General features: G+C 35.6%; 1 protein-coding gene across 2 annotated transcripts; it reads right to left on the bottom strand.

Moving 5' to 3' along the window:
* Positions 1-5248: 5248 nt before the first annotated feature.
* Positions 5249-15470, bottom strand: LOC104610686 (uncharacterized). Of its 2 annotated transcripts, XR_016079889.1 has the most exons (6): positions 14882-15470; positions 13910-13946; positions 13505-13741; positions 13363-13410; positions 6044-6519; positions 5249-5592 (listed from the first exon to the last, which is right to left on the bottom strand). XR_016079889.1 is itself a non-coding variant. In XM_010277421.3 (5 exons), exons 1-5 carry the CDS (start codon positions 15178-15180, stop codon positions 6259-6261), a joined length of 882 nt encoding a protein of 293 aa, XP_010275723.1. In that variant the 5' UTR covers positions 15181-15470; the 3' UTR covers positions 5874-6258. The 2 variants fall into 2 exon arrangements, 1 of the variants encoding a protein (XP_010275723.1); XM_010277421.3 differs by lacking the exon at positions 5249-5592 and having other exon boundaries at positions 5874-6519.
* Positions 15471-17410: the final 1940 nt, after the last annotated feature.

Below are 17410 nucleotides of genomic sequence, written 5' to 3'. Positions count from 1 at the left end.
AGTGTTACGAGTTACGACATGAGAAAGAATTAAATTAATCAATTAAAAAAATATTAGCAAACAAAAAATCCTAGAGGGGTATAATGGTCAGAGGATGGAATGTTTACCACAATTGCGGTGGCAGATCCACACGGAATCCTGTAATTATGTTGGCTTTAAAGGCTAATGATTCATTCAATTTCTTTTCCGAGAAGCCTTTTTATTGCTTCTGGCCATGACAAAGTGGATTAATTAATTAATTATTGTTGCCACTAATAATGCAGTGGCAGGTTTCGTAAATATTGCAAATATGAAGGTACTTTTTATTACGTACATGAAGGATTCATTGGACCACGTGATGGAATGTTATTGGCTGGGTAGTGGGTAAGCCCAAGCGGGGCCCACTGGTATTCCAGGCCCAGAAAGAAATGCAGCTTTGAAAGTGACGTGATGGTCGAAGAGAATTAGAATCTGGGTGGGGGACACGTGTAGGGACGTGATGGGAGATACTCATCGCAGCATCAACCGCTCCGGTATGTAGCGGATCGGAAGCGGGCGTGCCGTATCGGGATTTGCGGAAAAGGAGGGGACCACGCAGGGGGGAGGCTCTGTGGACGAGGGTCGAGGGGTTGAAGCAGACACGCGTGCGCGTGCTTCGCGCGGCTCATGGCGCAGTATGAACGGCTGAGAAAGATAATAGTTGTTCTTCAACTTTCTAGCTTCTCTTTTTCGTTTTTGCCTTTTTAGGTTTGTCTTTTCCTTTTTTGTTTTTTGTTTTCTTTTCTGCTTTTAGAAGCTTTTTTTTTTTTTTTCAATTAATTATTATTATCGAATTTAAGTGCGTATCGGCTCTTGACTCTTGAAGAAGACATGAACCGATATTTTCTGGTTCCTATCGGTCTGCTCGTACTAAGGCTGTGTTTGACTTGATAGAAAATATGGGAGAAGCAGAAAGTTTTGGAAGAGTTCTAACTTCTAAAGGACTTTTAGTGGGAGTGATTATTGTATACATAAGTGCTTATGAGTGTTGGCCTGTTGGGTGAAAAAGCATTTCTTTCAAATGGAGCATAAAAATGAGCCAAAAATTTTAACTTCTTCAAAACGGGCTTATTTTCTGGAATAAGCATTTATTCGGCTTTTCACCTGAATGTGCGTAAGTGCCTATAGCAGCGGCTATTAACCAAACACAGCCTAAATATCAAGAATCTAATCCTTAAATGGGCCGGGTAGATTTATATTCTACTAGGAGAGTTTTGAAATGATGCTTGGACCCATGTTTCATTTGTTCTACTTATGATTTATGAACCTGCCCTACAGTCCTAAGTTAAAAATTATTTATATGGAATATATTTTAACCGTTTGATTTTGTCAAAGTCAATAAAATCAGTATGATCTAGGTCTACTCATTTGCATAATTATACATGCGTTTTTTCGTTTTTTTTTCATCCTGGTAAATAGATATTGGGTTATTTTCTTGATCTCCTATAGGTGTGAATCTATGCAAGGTTTTTAAAATTAAACCGGACAACTAACTGGTCAAGGGTCTGGTTCTCGGGTTGAACGGTTTGACCGTTTAAACCGAACAGATGGTCAGTTCTGACAAAAAAGTTAAAAAAATTAAACAAAAAAAAATAAAAAAATGGCTAAACTGTTTGATGGTTTGAACGGTTTAACTGCCCGGGTCAGCGGTTTACTGACCAAATCAACAGTTTTTGGCGAAATAATGGTTCTGGGGTAAAACAGAATCGGACCAGTTCTCGGTTTTCCAGTCCAGTCCAGTTTTGAAAACCATGAATCTATGTGTAGGAAGCATTTAGAATCATTTTTCTATATATTTAGAGATTATATTATATTTACTATTATTGTGATAATTCAATGAACCAACTTTGGAAGAATGAATGATCAGGGCTGAATGACTAGGATCATCCCATTGGGTCAGTTTTGCCACCTGTTTTTGCATTTGACACAACCCTAATTATTCAATTCCTTCTTCATTCCAGGTAAAACAAGTTGTAGAGAGAATGAATTTGCCTCCATTTTAATGGGCTGTGACTAAGTGAGGGTCAAGGTCAATTACATTAGGCAGAATAGTACAGACTACAGAGACACCCTGTGATTCCCAGTTGATGGTGCAGAAACCCTAATTTCAGTGGAGGACGTACTATTTGTCTCCAAAAACAAACATGGAAAACTGATTGCTGTTAGGATACCAAATTTATGATGCTAGTCTAAGCAGTACCAATCAAAGAAACTGATTGAGAAAAGTAGGGTTTCATTGTTTAACATAGTGTCATCAATCTCTTCAAAGAAATACCTAAACTGAGAACCAGCTTTTTGGACATCTGTGGCTAAAAAGAAAACATGTTAGGATATGGCCTCCCCTTGAATTTCACTTTCAGTTTCAATGTCTTGTAGAAGTAGAACATAGAACATAGGCTTCCTTCTAATGGGTTCCTAAGAAGAGTTGTTTATGATTTCTAAAGCTATCATTGCTTCTAAAAGACCCCAAAGGGACCACCCAAGGCCCTACTCCTTTTCATTGAAGTGGAAGTGTAACAAACTTCTATTGAAGATTTAAAAAAAAAACCATTTTTTGTTTAAATTCGAATTAGAATTAGCAGAGAAGGCTGGTTCACCTCTATCAGAATTCCAATCAAACAATACAATAAGCAGTAGAAAAAAGAAAAAGAAAACCAAAGCAAAGAGAGAGAGAAATGAACAAAGGAAATAGGGAGAAAGAAAAGCAGAAAGGGGACATGATCCACAAGCCATGGAAGCAGAGCCACCTTTTGGGAGAGTTGGTGGAGACAGGCTAAGGAGACCTAATTAATACAGGGAAAGCCAGCAAATCACATGAGATTTGAATGCCCACTCCCTTAGTGGAGAGAACTATTTGCCTTATGGGTTGGAATTTGGAAAGAATAGAACATCAGATAAGAGATGCTTTATCATTATCATTAGATGATTTGATGTTTCTTCTCTATCAACGAGTTTGGCCCTCTTTCACTCCCTTCCCTCTGGTTTCTTTTGGATAAGCTCTAAGATAGAACTTAGGGGGCATGTACTTACAATCATATATTACATGTGCTTGTAATAACATACTTAACAAGATCCCATCTTCACTCCTCTGAGAGACAAGTTCAATCCCTCTTCTACTTGAAAGGAGGATGTAAAGGTTCAAATTAAGCAAACGGGCAAGATCGATCCCACCGAGAAACAAACAGGGGCATGTCGACACAGATCGACGACGACACATTATCATGTCAAATCGATGTATGATTCAAGATCAAGTGGGCAATGGAAGAAAATATCAAAATACAACCACTTTCCTTTGTGTTGACATCTTGGTTTGCATAGACACTAGCATAGAGATGCACATATTATTGAAACATTCCACCAAACATACAAGGTTATCCTTTTCCACTATTGTCTTGAAGCAACCCATTTCCACATGATAGAACTACAGAAGCAAACAAGAGAAACCCAATGACCTCCTGATCTTTTAAGCCATCATTCGTTGACTGCACATTGAGATTCAAAAGGGTTCAAGTATTGATGTAGGGAAAAGCTCTCTCATTTCTTGTTTATAGTTTATCTAATGCTTATGGGTGATTTGATATTTGTTCTTGTGTACAGAAAATTATTGTTTATATAACATAATAAACCTTGGAAGATTCATTTTTGGTTGTGAGATCTAAGATTCCTTGCTTTTTTAAAAGTCACATGACATCCCTTTGGTATGAAATAAATTAAAGTAGTGGATGCAGAGACGTGTACATCACTTAGTAAAATGCATATTTATCTTGTAATCTACCTAAAACTGTCTTCCATAAGGATATATCTTGATATTAAAACACTATTAAGTGGTTTCCCATAAGCTTCCTTTATATTATTTAATTTCCTGAAATCTTGCTTCACCACATAGTTTCATGTACCTAGTTCCCATTTAATATGCACCTATCCAAAACCTAACTAGCAGAGTAACAGTTACCCATGTATGGATTATGAAGCTCTTCTTTAGAAAATTGTCTGTGAGAGAGAGAGAGAGAGAGAGAGAGAGAGAGAGGGGGCCCTGGATATTTTATTGTAAGTCATTATGTTTTGATCTCCTTAACTGCTTTGGTTTGATTACTGTGCCCCTGGATATTTTTATTGTATAAACAAATTTATCCACTAAATGATAGAGCAATAAGTCATTCAGTTCAGCCGTTTCAGCCATCATTTAATGACTATTCTTCTAGAAGACAAAGGTTGAAGCCTGCAACAACAATATCTGTTCCATTCTCCAGTCCCCTTCACCATCAGACCTTAAATTTTCTATTCAAACCCTAAATTTCCTCATAATCAAGCTGAGCTCTGGACACTCCATGGATTATCTAACTGTTTGATGGGAACTTATGATGATATAACCAGTTCCCTTGAACAAACCAAACGAATGGGTAATATATTTTTGGCAACCCAAATAGACAACAAGAAATGGGATTTGCTGATATTAATCAAATTCATGCATCTTGGGTGTTCTTGATTGGCCCATCAACTGCAGTCCGAGATTGACAAGAGTTTCTAGCTGATGAAGAGTAGTTGAGGGAATGGTGGCTGCTTACAAGGACATCTTCTTTCTTGTATATTATTGTAATCTATCTTGATGTGTGCTTGTATCGGATATTCCTTAGCTTGTTGGATGCCAATATGCAACGCTGAATTCAAACTAGATGAACATTTTCTTTCATTCTATAAAGAATAGGGTTTAGGCTTCAATTATTTTACTAGCTATTGGGATTAAGAATTATACAACTTGGCTGTGTGGGTCCAAACTTAGATCTTAATCAGCGTCATATTTCCATTAGATCTGTCAATGGGTCAGGTTTAGTTTGGAACAGGATGGACCAGTCCTGAACTGATTATTAATCAGTTTTATAAGATAGACTCAGAACCGAATTAATTATTAATAGGGATAATTGTGTGTGACCTGATTAGACTAGATATCTATAATTACCTATGATAATAACTTAACATCTCCAGTTTTTGGTGATATGATCTTAATAAAAATGAGAGTAAAATAGCAAACTGTTTATATGTCGATGACACAAGTGTTTTAATAAAAAATATGTTATATACTGTGCATGAAATTTATCCTTTTAGACATAAAATATAGTAAAAATTACAAGAAAACCTTGAAATCTCTATATATTATTAACTATATAATCAGTTCGAAACAACAAGAACCTGTCCCAACCCAACTATTAATCAAGAGACAAACCACAGAACCAGAACTGATATAATCGGTTCATTTGGTTTGGTTCTGTTGGGTAGACTCTACCCATTGACAGCTCTGCCATATATGATATATCAGGTTTACAGAATACAGACCACCTGATGCAGTATTTTATTTGATTTGAATCCTCCATGTGCAGTCTCAGTTAATTATAAGATGCACTTACTCTTTTTCTGTGCAAAAAATATTCAGTACGTTATGTACCTTCCAGAATAGAAAACAACTTGTCAAATAATAAACAGAATTAATCTTTATAATAACAACAGAGTGTTGTCTTCTCCTTCTGCACATGAGTCTGAACTTCTTCCATTTGGGTGGATGTCTGTTTCACACCTGTGCTGCATTAATGAGATAGACATTCAAGGGGTAGACGTTAGGTAGGGAGCCGAAATCTAACTAGATGAGATCAAACGCATTCATTTTATGCTTGAAGATTAGGACACAAAGAAAGAAAAACTGCTAAGCTTTGGTTGTTCAGAGTTCACATGCATCAAGAACACATGAAAGTTGCACATGCCGTGGGAATCACACCAAAAGATCACATGGGAAAACAAATAAAGAAGAAAGCAAGAGGATCGTGTCTTTTTTTTTCTGATTTTTTGGTGAAAGAAAATAAGAGTTAAGCAAAAGAAGACAAATGTAATCCATATATTTACTTTTGAATTGGTAGACTTTACAAAGCATCGACTGTGACTAATGATACATTGAACCCAGATTCAGGAGAATAACATCTTGCATCTTGATATAACATTTCTCAACTTGTATGGTAAGCATAGAACATGAACTTGCCTATTGATCATAAACATGGCGCTTGAACCTTATCTGGAGCAAACATCTATGTATCATTTCTACCAGTTCCCTTGACACAGCGTAAAAGGCTTGGCTGTAAAATACTGGGTTCATGAAGAAAGCAAGCTCAACTAATCCCCCTGAAGACGGTTCCCCATGCAACATATGGCAGCTGCTCGCCTGCATTGGCTTTTGGATTGATTAAAAAGAACCAGTTATCTCTTGGAAAATCTCAAGCATTTGTTATGTTTTGTTTCTGTCATAGATGGATTTGGAAGAAGGGCTGGTTTTGTTTCTTTCATAAGAGAGAGCTTTTCCATGGCATTTATGAACTTCCGCAAGTGTTTGATATACTCGGGATATGTTTCCAGGTTGCAGTGGCCTCCACCTTTAATCCATAGTGGATCGTATTTTTCCTTGGAAAGTTCCCACAAGCGCTTTCCATGGGAGAAATCAACAATGTCATCACTTGTTCCCTGAAAAATTTTATCATTGGCAAGCAACACATCATTACAGGCAGAAAGAATATGCAGAGATATGACAGCACAGGTTTTATGTACCTGCTACAAACGTAATGCTCAGCATATTGAAAAATGTCTGGGAGGATCATTGAACAACAATAGAACTTTAATAGAATAAACCATACATTGCCCTTATGTTAGGTTCTAGGTTAGAAGAAACTCCCACCTAGACTTGATATCAGAATATCAAAATCAAGAAAATGGAAACCCTGAAATTCCATGTTTTCCAATAGAGGGCCAAGGTTTCAAGGCACCTTTTTGAGAAAAGGTAAAGTATATTGTATTACTATCAAAAGTATGAACCTGAACAATGAGATGCTGTACAGATGTAATCACATTTAAGCTCCCCTAAAAATAATCTACCCTCAAAAAAGAATCAGAAAAAACATCATTTTTAAATACATTAGAGAGGGACATCCAGCTCTATTCCTCTACTACTAAATTAATCATTCTGCATCTGATTTTGTTTACTGTTTGAAAAACCTGCCATTCTTTTCAAGCTAAAAGATCCCCAAAAAGAGTTGCAATTGGATCAGCTGCCCAAAGTTTGAAGGCTCTAGGAGTTCACATGCTTCCAAAATTTGAATGTTTTAATTTTTTAGAAACATTAAGTAAATATTATAAAACCATGATATTTCGTTTTGATCATATATATGAGCAGGCATATAAGATGCATACAAAAAAGGTGCCACTACTGACTACCCATTACAAAAAGGAGCACAAGTGCTATCAACTCCACAATGGTGGCTCTTCTCATGGATGATGAGTGTGCCACATTACACCATCCATCTATTTAGATGTATTAAATTCAAGCAAAATCATGTTTTTTTCATGGATTTTCCAAATTTTATAGTACTTAACTATGGAACATAAACAATTTTCATACAAAAGAATAATTAAGTAGAAATTTACCTGTTAGACTAACATTATTGGTCATTCTTCTACTATTATGTTGAATATATGTTTTTGAATTTTAATATCTTGGATATTTATTGAACTTTCTATGTGCCTCTTACTTTTATAAGGCAGGTGCATCATAGATTGAGAGAAAATAGTTGTACTTTGCAATTTGCACCATTAGCACCTTAGTCATGGAACTAAGTGTATCTTGGGTATATGATCCTTGCCTGTAAAAAACTGTGTGTTTCCTGTAAGACAACATAAATGCACCCATAAACATATTCCAGCTAATCAAATGATCAATGGTCAAGATTTTCCCAATGTTGGGATACAAACAAGTAAAAGCTAACTCTGATGGAACCTGGTATGCACATCCCATGTTAAAAGGTAATGTTGCTAGGAGGTTACTGAAGAGTTTAATAAAAGTTATAAAAGGTGATCTAATTGGAAGTTTCCTTCCTCTACCATCTCTGAAGCCTCTTATCCTTCTATTGGATTTATCTTCATATGAATAACCTTCCAACTTCCCAACTTATGAAAGTTGAATCCAATTCAAAATCTAATCTAAACTTCAACAAACCCTGACTATCATGAATACATGGGTGGAAATAATTTCAATTGAAGTTCTGAATTCAAATCATCATCCAAACCTAAATACTCAGTGTTTAGGTGCTCAGAACGCTTCCAGAACATGCTTGCATCGTGGGGTGCGGACTACTGATTTGGACTGCTTTCTCCATAGGATTTAAAATAGGAGTTTTAATAAATTTTAATAACTCAATTCATGTATTGCTATGTTTGGTTTGACACAACATAAGAGAGAACTAACATCAAAAAATATTTTTTTGAAACAGGTGAAGTATAAATAAATAAATAGAAGTGATTTTGGATTTTAAGGAGATTCTTTGTGCTTGTTTATTGATTTGAATTATTAGTAGTATTTAGAAATTCCCAGAGTAGCCCAGTTTCATCTTTCCTTTTGTTTTTGTCTAGAAAATCTCCAGTTATCTTTTATTTTTCTTTTCTACTTTCAGAGTGATTTTAGAGTTTATTTGGTTCCTTGTTGACAGAAAAATGAAATAATTATTGGTTAACATTTCAAGGTCCATTTTTTTTCAAATAAATGAATGTAAATATTCGAATATTGAATATGTGATATTTGTTCTAAGAACTACTTTTATAAGCTTTTGCATAACCAACTATTTATCCAGAGGTTCCATCCAAATGTTTTTGAAATGGTAGAATTGCCATTTACAATCTTATACCAAAAGTTGTAATTTTTTACTTTTTCTTCTTGGTATTACATTTACGACAATACCATTTCTAAAGCTAGGTTGATGTACCATGTGGCATCTTCCTTTGTAGGCCTTTTTATTGATTATTTTCTCATTAAGCTCTTCCCTTCTTAACTTTTTGAATGGAAATCAAAAAATTAAGGAGAAGAAGAGAGAAAATATGCAAAATGCTCAAGATTTTAGAGAGAACTTGACGCAAAGAAACAGTAAATTAACTGAATACTATGGTGAAACAAAGAGACCCCCAGACAAAGAATGACTCACCCTAATAACCTGAAAGAAATTCCTGGGGCTGCTAAAATAACCCTTATGTCACTCAGTCATAATATGCAAATGTTCCCCCACAATACACTACTCAAACCCAAGTGAATCTGATAATTGTAGCCTTCATAGTAATGCAAGAATCTTCTCTCTCAATGGGTTTCCTTCACCAATAGATTCACAGAAAAAGTAGTGAGCTATGCCATGCTACATGCTGATCAATGATTGATGCCTTCATGTTTCTCCTCAAACCACTCATCAAAGATAAATGTTATTTCTATTTGGTATTCTGTAGGGGAAAGACAACTGGGTAATTTCTAATTAAAAGGACAAGACAGTGGATGATTTGTACCAGTTCCTAACAATCAAGTCGCTTGAGATACTATCAAACACATAAGAGTAATAAGTTCATGAGCCACTCTAATAATAAATAAATCAATAATTTCCCAAATAGAGCAAATTACAGCCTGAAGATCAAAGAGTACTTATCCTTCCTAATGGTCCATATGATGAACGAAGAATCACATCTCAAAAGATCTTCCTTTTGGAAGTACTACCAACCATGGTTCACAATATTGATGGTATTTCGTGAAATATCCCCATTTGCTAGGTGGCAATATAAAATATTTCAGGAATCATTTTTTACCAAATGCCTGATATGTCGGCAATATTTCAGATGTCATCATAATTTTTAAAAATATTTTCCTAAAAGAACAAGTGGGGAATTGGTGACTGGAAAATTGGCTCACTACTTTGATATGATTCACTTACTAAGTCACTATAATTCAAAAGAAAAAGAAAAATGCATATAACTACAAGAGAGTATTCGCAATCTAGTCAAAACATATAGTAACAATAAAGATAAACTTAAAATAGCAAAGTAATGAACATATATAAAGAAGAGAAGATGACTATGGACCAAAGGGAAACAAAGAGAAACATATAGTAACAATAAACTTAAATGTGCACTTATATTTCTTCTAATGAACTCTTGAAGGTTTATTAACTAACTCTATGTTTATAGAAAACTTTCCTAATTTTTTTAGATTTTCCAAATATCTTAGCGAAATTAGTAAAATATCTCTGAAATTTCTCAAACTCTACATGGCGAAATGTTGATCGATTTCAAAATTACAAACCATGCTACCAAGTACCAACTCCACAGGTGGTCTCTAACATGTCACCAAGAAGAGACCACCAAACAGGGCCAAAAGATGATGGTATGAAATAGTCAAAAAATTGCAAGATGGTAGATGGACCAGTGAGGTTACCATACCCCATCAGTCACCAAATACACAAAAATGGAGTAATAATATCAACAGTTTGTCAGTGCTTATATACTGTTCCTTTTCCACAATCTTCTTTTAATAAATTTCTTTCATTATTGTTCACCCCAACAAAGTGAAAAACTTTCTTTGGAGCACATCATAAATTTTGATCCTTTTTGAGCTAAAGCCTATTCATCAGGATGGAAGAGATCAATAATTCAAGGAGACTACCAAGTGATTACTGAGTGGAAGGTTTCAGCAGGAGAAGCTCCTTGGGCACTGAGATTTGGCACAGGAAAGACGAAAGAAATTGCCTACACTTTGAAACTTGTTCAAGTGGGTTCCTAGATGGACCATTATCTTGGCAGACATGTTGGGCAGAGGAGGGATGGTGGGATTAAATATTGTTCAGGGTCCCCAGTTTCTGGGGTTGAACAGCAGTTCAAATGTAATAGCTTTTATTCCTGTTTATGTTCAGTTTATTTCTAGTTTTCATTTCTGCATGTATTGTTCCTTGCTACAATCTATAAGATCCCCACAGCAGTAGAGGTCACCTCTCATTTCCTCATTCAATAATATCTTTGGCTGCATTGATCAAAATTCAAGGAGAAAAAAGTTTTTGTAGACGAAGTTCTCCTATTAGAATCCCTCCTTTTCCTACTATTTTTTTTCCATCACAAGGAAAATACCTATTCTACCAAGTTACTTGCATCTCTGTTATTTTCAACACAATTCCTACAGAAATTGGGATATAGATTTTTTTAATCACTAACCGTGGATTGCTTGGCCTTTCTTAATTAACCCCTTTAGGACTTCTCTTAATTAACCCCTTTTACTGTCTTTGCCTGGCCTTTCTTCCAAACCTATTTCATTCTTCAATTTTCATATCTTTTTTTGTAGCAAGCATACTTCATCATCTTAACCTAGCCTTATCCCAGATATATGGGGTTGGTTGATGAATCCTGTTTTGCCATTCCATTCTGTTTAATGCCATATCCATTGTTAAATTATGAACACTTAAATCATTTCTTACTACTTCGACCCATGTTCTTTTTAGTCTGCCCCTAGCCCTTCTAGCCCATTTAACTTGTAAGTTGTAACAGATCACTTCTTACAAGTGTTGTAGGTGGTCTTCTATGCATGTGACTAAACCATCTTAGTCTATTTTCTCTCATTTTATCACCTATGGGAGCTACTCCTAGGTTTGAATGACCACTGTCAAATTAAAAAAATGTTTTTAATTAAATTAAAAGAAAATGTTTTGACACCAAATAAGTTGACCCAAGGCTTATTTCAGTTGAGTTGTGTTGACACCTAAAAATTTAACTTGCAAAAAGTCTGAAGTACCTTAATTAAAACTTAACACCCTTCATTGAACGAGAGAAATAGTTTATTGAATGAGAGGAATAGGAGAGAATGAAAGGATATAACATGCAACAGCCCCTACACAAAAATGACATAGATAGGCCATCAGCACAGAGAGATAAAATACAAGAACCATAGAAGCTATTCAGAAAAGGAAGGCTTTCTGAAATACCTTCTTGAAACCTGCCTTCAGCATGACAGTCAGCCACCAAACTTGGCAGACCATAATGATACATTAAGAACTAACACCAATGATACATTGAACGAGATAGCCTCCTTCATGATGCTTCTCAGTATTTAAGACCCAGAAAAAGTGCAAATCATTCATCTTATAATAACTTGATAGTCTCTTCCATTATGATATCGAAATCCAAGGAACAAAGTAATCTTTCCAGTTTCCCTTTGTAATATATCTGAAATTAAGATATAGGTTTAGCTGAATGCAATAGTTGTCCAGAAGGCTGTGGAACTAATAATAACGCTCCACACCACTCATACATGGATCCACAACCATCCAACCTTTTACTGTGGGCCCATGTAATTTTTCACTGGCATGGGGCGTTATCATTGGTTCCACAGCCCACTACGCAGCTAATGTGTTCAGCTAATCTGAATTTATCTCAGCCACCATAAGATTGGAAAAGGACAAGAAAATCATGCCATCACTATTCCTAACACCCAGCAACCCTAGAGAATAAAACCATGCCATCATTATCAGAATCGAGTTTGATGACACTCAACTGAATGAGTTGTCAGCCTTAAATGATTTTTAAAATACTAGAGGATTACTAAATTCTAAAATATCACTCAAACTTCTCTCCTAACAAATGCCCCACAGAATAATCACCTTTAAATATCTCTACTTAATCTTCCCCTGCTTACAAAATAGAAGAAAAATGCCAACTCCACAAGATGTCCAGCATGTCAGCAGGATAAGATCTAAGATACAATTCCAACTCCCTGAAGCATCCAAAGCAAAAAGGAAAACCTTATAGGTCTAATATCCCTCTCTTAGGGAAGGAGATATTTTCATTGAAAGTATGAAATAAAGGGTATAGCCCGTCTACAAATGATACAATATGTAATTATGTACAAGCTATATATTTATCATTTTCTGCCAGTCATTACAAAATTAGAGAATTTCAACAATTTGAAACCTGCTGAGATAAATGCTGAAAAATACAAAAAGGTGCTCCACCTTTCCAATGATTCTAAGAGTTTGGAGATTCAATCTATTATGCTGCCTCCAAATGCACCAACAGATAGAAAAGGGAATGGAGTTCCAAAGGATGCATTCACTATAGAAGAAAACCCTTGCAGGCCAAGTTTAGAAGAGCAAAGACAAGTCTCTAGGAATTACCTGATTGAATATTTAAGAAACAGAAAGATACAATTGTATGACTCAATATCAATAAAGACCTAATTACTGATGCGCCTGATAAATGCTAATTATACTAATAAAAACAAACGCAACTTAAAACCACAAAATTAAGAATAGATTTGATAACATACAAGAATGCATTGCCAAGCATACCGAATAGTGAATCATCCACTAGAGAATATTTTCCATAAATGGAGTTTATTCAGATTAATGGATTATACCACCATAGAAAAGCTTGGCATAACAAAAAAATCAACTGGACAATTGGACATGTATAGACTGTCTATATGCTAGAGAACACAATCAAGCAAATAAATTGAAAACTTACATGTATAACAAGAACTGGGCAGTTGACGTTCCGTATTTTGTCAATATTCTAAAAACAATGAACGGAACTTAATCAGCATGTGACTAAACATTTAAAGAATGAATTTCAGTCAAAGAGGAGCACAGCCCTGGTTGAATCTTACTTTAAAGATGTCAAACCAGAATGTCATCTTGACAGGGTACAACACCCGTATGCCTGATAGGATAGCACTATGAAGAACAACACCTCTCAGCCTTGGTAAACGTGCAGCCAAGTGTAGAGTGGGTCCGCTCCCAACAGATTGCCCATATAGAATTACATCCTCCTGCTTAATTTCATACTCTCTCTTCAAACAATTGTACACTGCCTCTATGTCATAGTACGTATTGAACTCGGACGGCTATCATCATTATCAGGGAAACCATTACCAACTGTTAAAAATTAGAAGGATAACTAGATGGGGTCCAGGAAGAAAAAAGAAAGAAGATCCAGAAGTGGGTTCAGTGCTTATATTAAAAGTTCCAACCCAAAGGAACACCAAAAACAAACACATGTAAGTTGCGCTTACCTTACCAGTGGAGGCTCCATAACCTGAATAATCATAGCTGGAATAGGACACAAGAAAAACCATCAATAGAAAAAAAAAATATATTCATATTGCAAAGTAAATAAATGCATTGCACCACCTACAAAGAATTATGCTTGTCAAATTCACCCTCAATTTAAAATAAGATGTTCCTCGGATTCTTTTGAAGCCATCAGAAGAAAGATCTTGGGATGCTTTAAACTACAACCAGACTGATCACTTGATCAACACCCAAAATCATCCCTAAGAACCCCTCCCTACAGTTCCTAATACTATCAGCCAGTGGTCACCACAACTAAACATTATACATGTAAGCTCCGATGACTACGCATCAAACATAAATTAAAAAGAAAAGGCAAAAAATTGTCACGTTGGTGTTAAACGCATCAGAACATAAACAAAGAAATTGATACGAGTATCTAGCACACAGACCAACCAAGGTACAAATGTGGTTAGATGAAATTATAGAAATATGAATTTGGCATCACTCCATAACCAAATTCCAAAAATGCAAGAAATTATTCAGATGGATATCAGGCCCCTGTTGCCTACACAAAAACTAATCCAAACATTATAGCAATCTCAATCAGGAAATGAAAAGGAGGAAAAAGCTATCTGGACATTAATCCCCATTCTACTCGCAAACCTCATGGACAATATGATATTCATCAAACAAGTCCAGAAACGCAAAAGCATAGACAGTAACGATTAATGAAAAATCCACTACGAATAACTTAAAAAATAAAACAACTAGAATGTGTGTTTCATTTAACCAAGTACACCATTAAATTTGATAAACATCACAAAAGTCGACCCCTCCCACGAAGAATTAGCAACCACCAAGCCATGATCGAAGATGAACAAACCCATGAAATCTCAGATTCCAGAACATTAAACTTACACAAAAACATAGAACAAAATGTATATAAAAATATAAAGGAGAAGCCGAAATACCTCATAATGTTGACATGCAGATGTGCTCTAAGCTCAATAAATAGCTCCTTCATCTGACCCAAATCAGCAGCGTTGCCATGAGAATACAAAACTGTTAGCCTCGCATCTGGGTGTCTCCAAAAGGTTGCAACAATCTTGTTCCCTCCTTTTGTTTCTAGCAAATGCACGTCCATGCTCTTATCATTCGTGACTCCATTGAAAATATACTTCCCATCCTCTCTCTGCACAACATCATAGGTTGGTGGGTCTGGAGGAAAAAATGCGAGTCTTGCAGCAACACCAGAAGTAACATTGCCCATTAAAGCAAACCCACTGCAGAACAACAGGTAACTGACAACAAGAACTACTCCATCAACAATTTCAATCTTTTAAGCTCTCTCTTCCTCTGTTTCTGTCTTTGTTTTTCTCCTGTTCTTTCAGAGACAATAACATTCCTTCAATCCTTCCACACCCAATAAAAAATTATTAGAAAATTGGAAAATTTTGGGATTGTTACTGCGTTTGATGCAATCCAAGTGGCGCCAGATAAAATTCAATGTCTAAAAGTAAAAGGGTGGCAGGAAATAAATCCGATCAAAGGGGTGAGCTGGAAGTCTGCAACTACTCAGACAAGCAAAACCCCCCAGAAATTTAGAAAGAAAAATTAATTAGAAAAAGGTGGAAATTAAAAAGATTGGATATCGGGCTAGGTGATGGACGGTTGATATTCGGTCAAAAGCTGCTGAACTCTGATGAGAAATGCAGATTAGGGAGTCAGAGTCGGACATTCCTCATTTGCTTTGCTTAGCCAATGGTCACGATTCACGAAAGGTGGGCGGTTGGTTAACCTGCTTTTGAATTTTTGGTGTTGCACTTGTTAATTATTACCACCCTACTTTCCAATTATTACAAAAACACCCCTGCTTTTGTATCCCGATTTCCGATACCCCTTGAAACAAGAGATTGGGCCTGACCCAATTAAAAAGTAGTTATAGAAACACGAGCCAGGGCCAGAAAGCCAAAGCCCAACCCAGCCCTTAACAGATTTTTTCAGACCCATGATCCAATCCTGGGTTATGTGTATGAAAGTTAATCCACACTAATCACAAGCTAATCCAGGCAGAGGTAGTTTGACAGGATTTCTTCTGCTGGGTCTTCCATTCTCAACACAACCTGCCCAAACATGGGCTATTCTGACCAGGTTGTCAAATGCCAGCCCAGCCAGCTCAATGTCCTGAATCGGCTAACTGAAACATTTAAGGCATCGTTTGGAAGTGCTTATTAGATAAATGCTTATTAACAAGTGTTATCCTAATAACTGCTAATGATGTTTGGTGAAAAGTGCTTATTTAAAATGGGCTAAGATGGGCCAGAGATGCAATAAATGTTTTTTTTTTCAAAAAACACTTAAAGAAAGCCAAAATTATGAGCTTATTTCTCTAAAAAAAAGCATTTATTCAGCTTATTTTCCAAATGCATATAAGTGCCTATTGATGTGGTCCCAGACTCAAATAAATTCCTTTTCCAATAAATACTTAAAAATAAGCACTCCCAAATGGGTGTTAAGCCACACAAATCAAACAGGCCTCTTTATCATTCTGATTTCTAGTCAAGGGCCTTATGGATCAAAACATCAAACATGTTTGCTTAGTTGTGGTAAGCCTGTTTAATTTCCTTAAACATTTTAGTTTTCATTTTTTTTTTCTTGTAAATAAAGAGGTGACAAAGTAGGCCCAAGATGATTGCCTGAATAACAAAAAAGGGTGAAGATGGTGACATGTAGAAAATACTCAAGTCTAAAGAAATTTGTTTGTCAGGTACATATGATTAGTGAATGGGTGTAGGGATCTTTTGTCTAAATTGAAGACACCAACTCTGTAGAAGATTATCAAGTACCTTGGGCTTAGTTTAGAAGGAGTACAAATACAAATGTATATAGTATAAATCTATACAAAATAATATATAATATAAGGTTTTGCGCTTTACAAAATAATACACAATATAAGGTTTTACACTCTACATATTTGTATTTATACTCTTTTCAAATGGAACCTTAATTTCTTTCTATTGGTGCATCCAAACAGACCCTCAGGCCATCTTATTAGCTTCTGTGAACATGGTCAAAACAACTTTCATGTTTGGTGGGTGGGCTACCTGGTGTCCATCATCTACTGTTACTTTATTATTTTGTCTCTTTGTTTTGGGAAAACCCATGTCAAAGTTGTGAGGTAAAGTTGTAATTTGATCCTCCTTTTATTTTTTGTTTATTTTTCTGACAGTTGGACTAACTCAGCCTTAGTCCAAAGAGAAAGAATGGGTCAAAATTATGCTTGAAAGTTCGTGTTCTAGATAACAGAACCCTGATTTTAAATTAATTTCATGAATTTCTGTTTGGAATATGGTAAGAAAAGCTTTGGAATATGGGCTAAAATTTAAGGATTTCATCACTTATCTTGTTTGCAATTTCAGAGTTTTATATTAATAATAATGAAACTAAGTAATAAAAATATAAAAAAATATTAATAAAACGATAAATTTTCATTAAAAATT

The sequence above is a fragment of the Nelumbo nucifera genome, chromosome 8, assembly GCF_055504915.1.
Source record: "Nelumbo nucifera cultivar China Antique chromosome 8, China Antique-T2T, whole genome shotgun sequence".
Taxonomy (NCBI): domain Eukaryota; kingdom Viridiplantae; phylum Streptophyta; class Magnoliopsida; order Proteales; family Nelumbonaceae; genus Nelumbo; species Nelumbo nucifera.
Note: the sequence above shows the minus strand (reverse complement) of the source record. Positions and strands in the feature narration are given on the sequence as shown.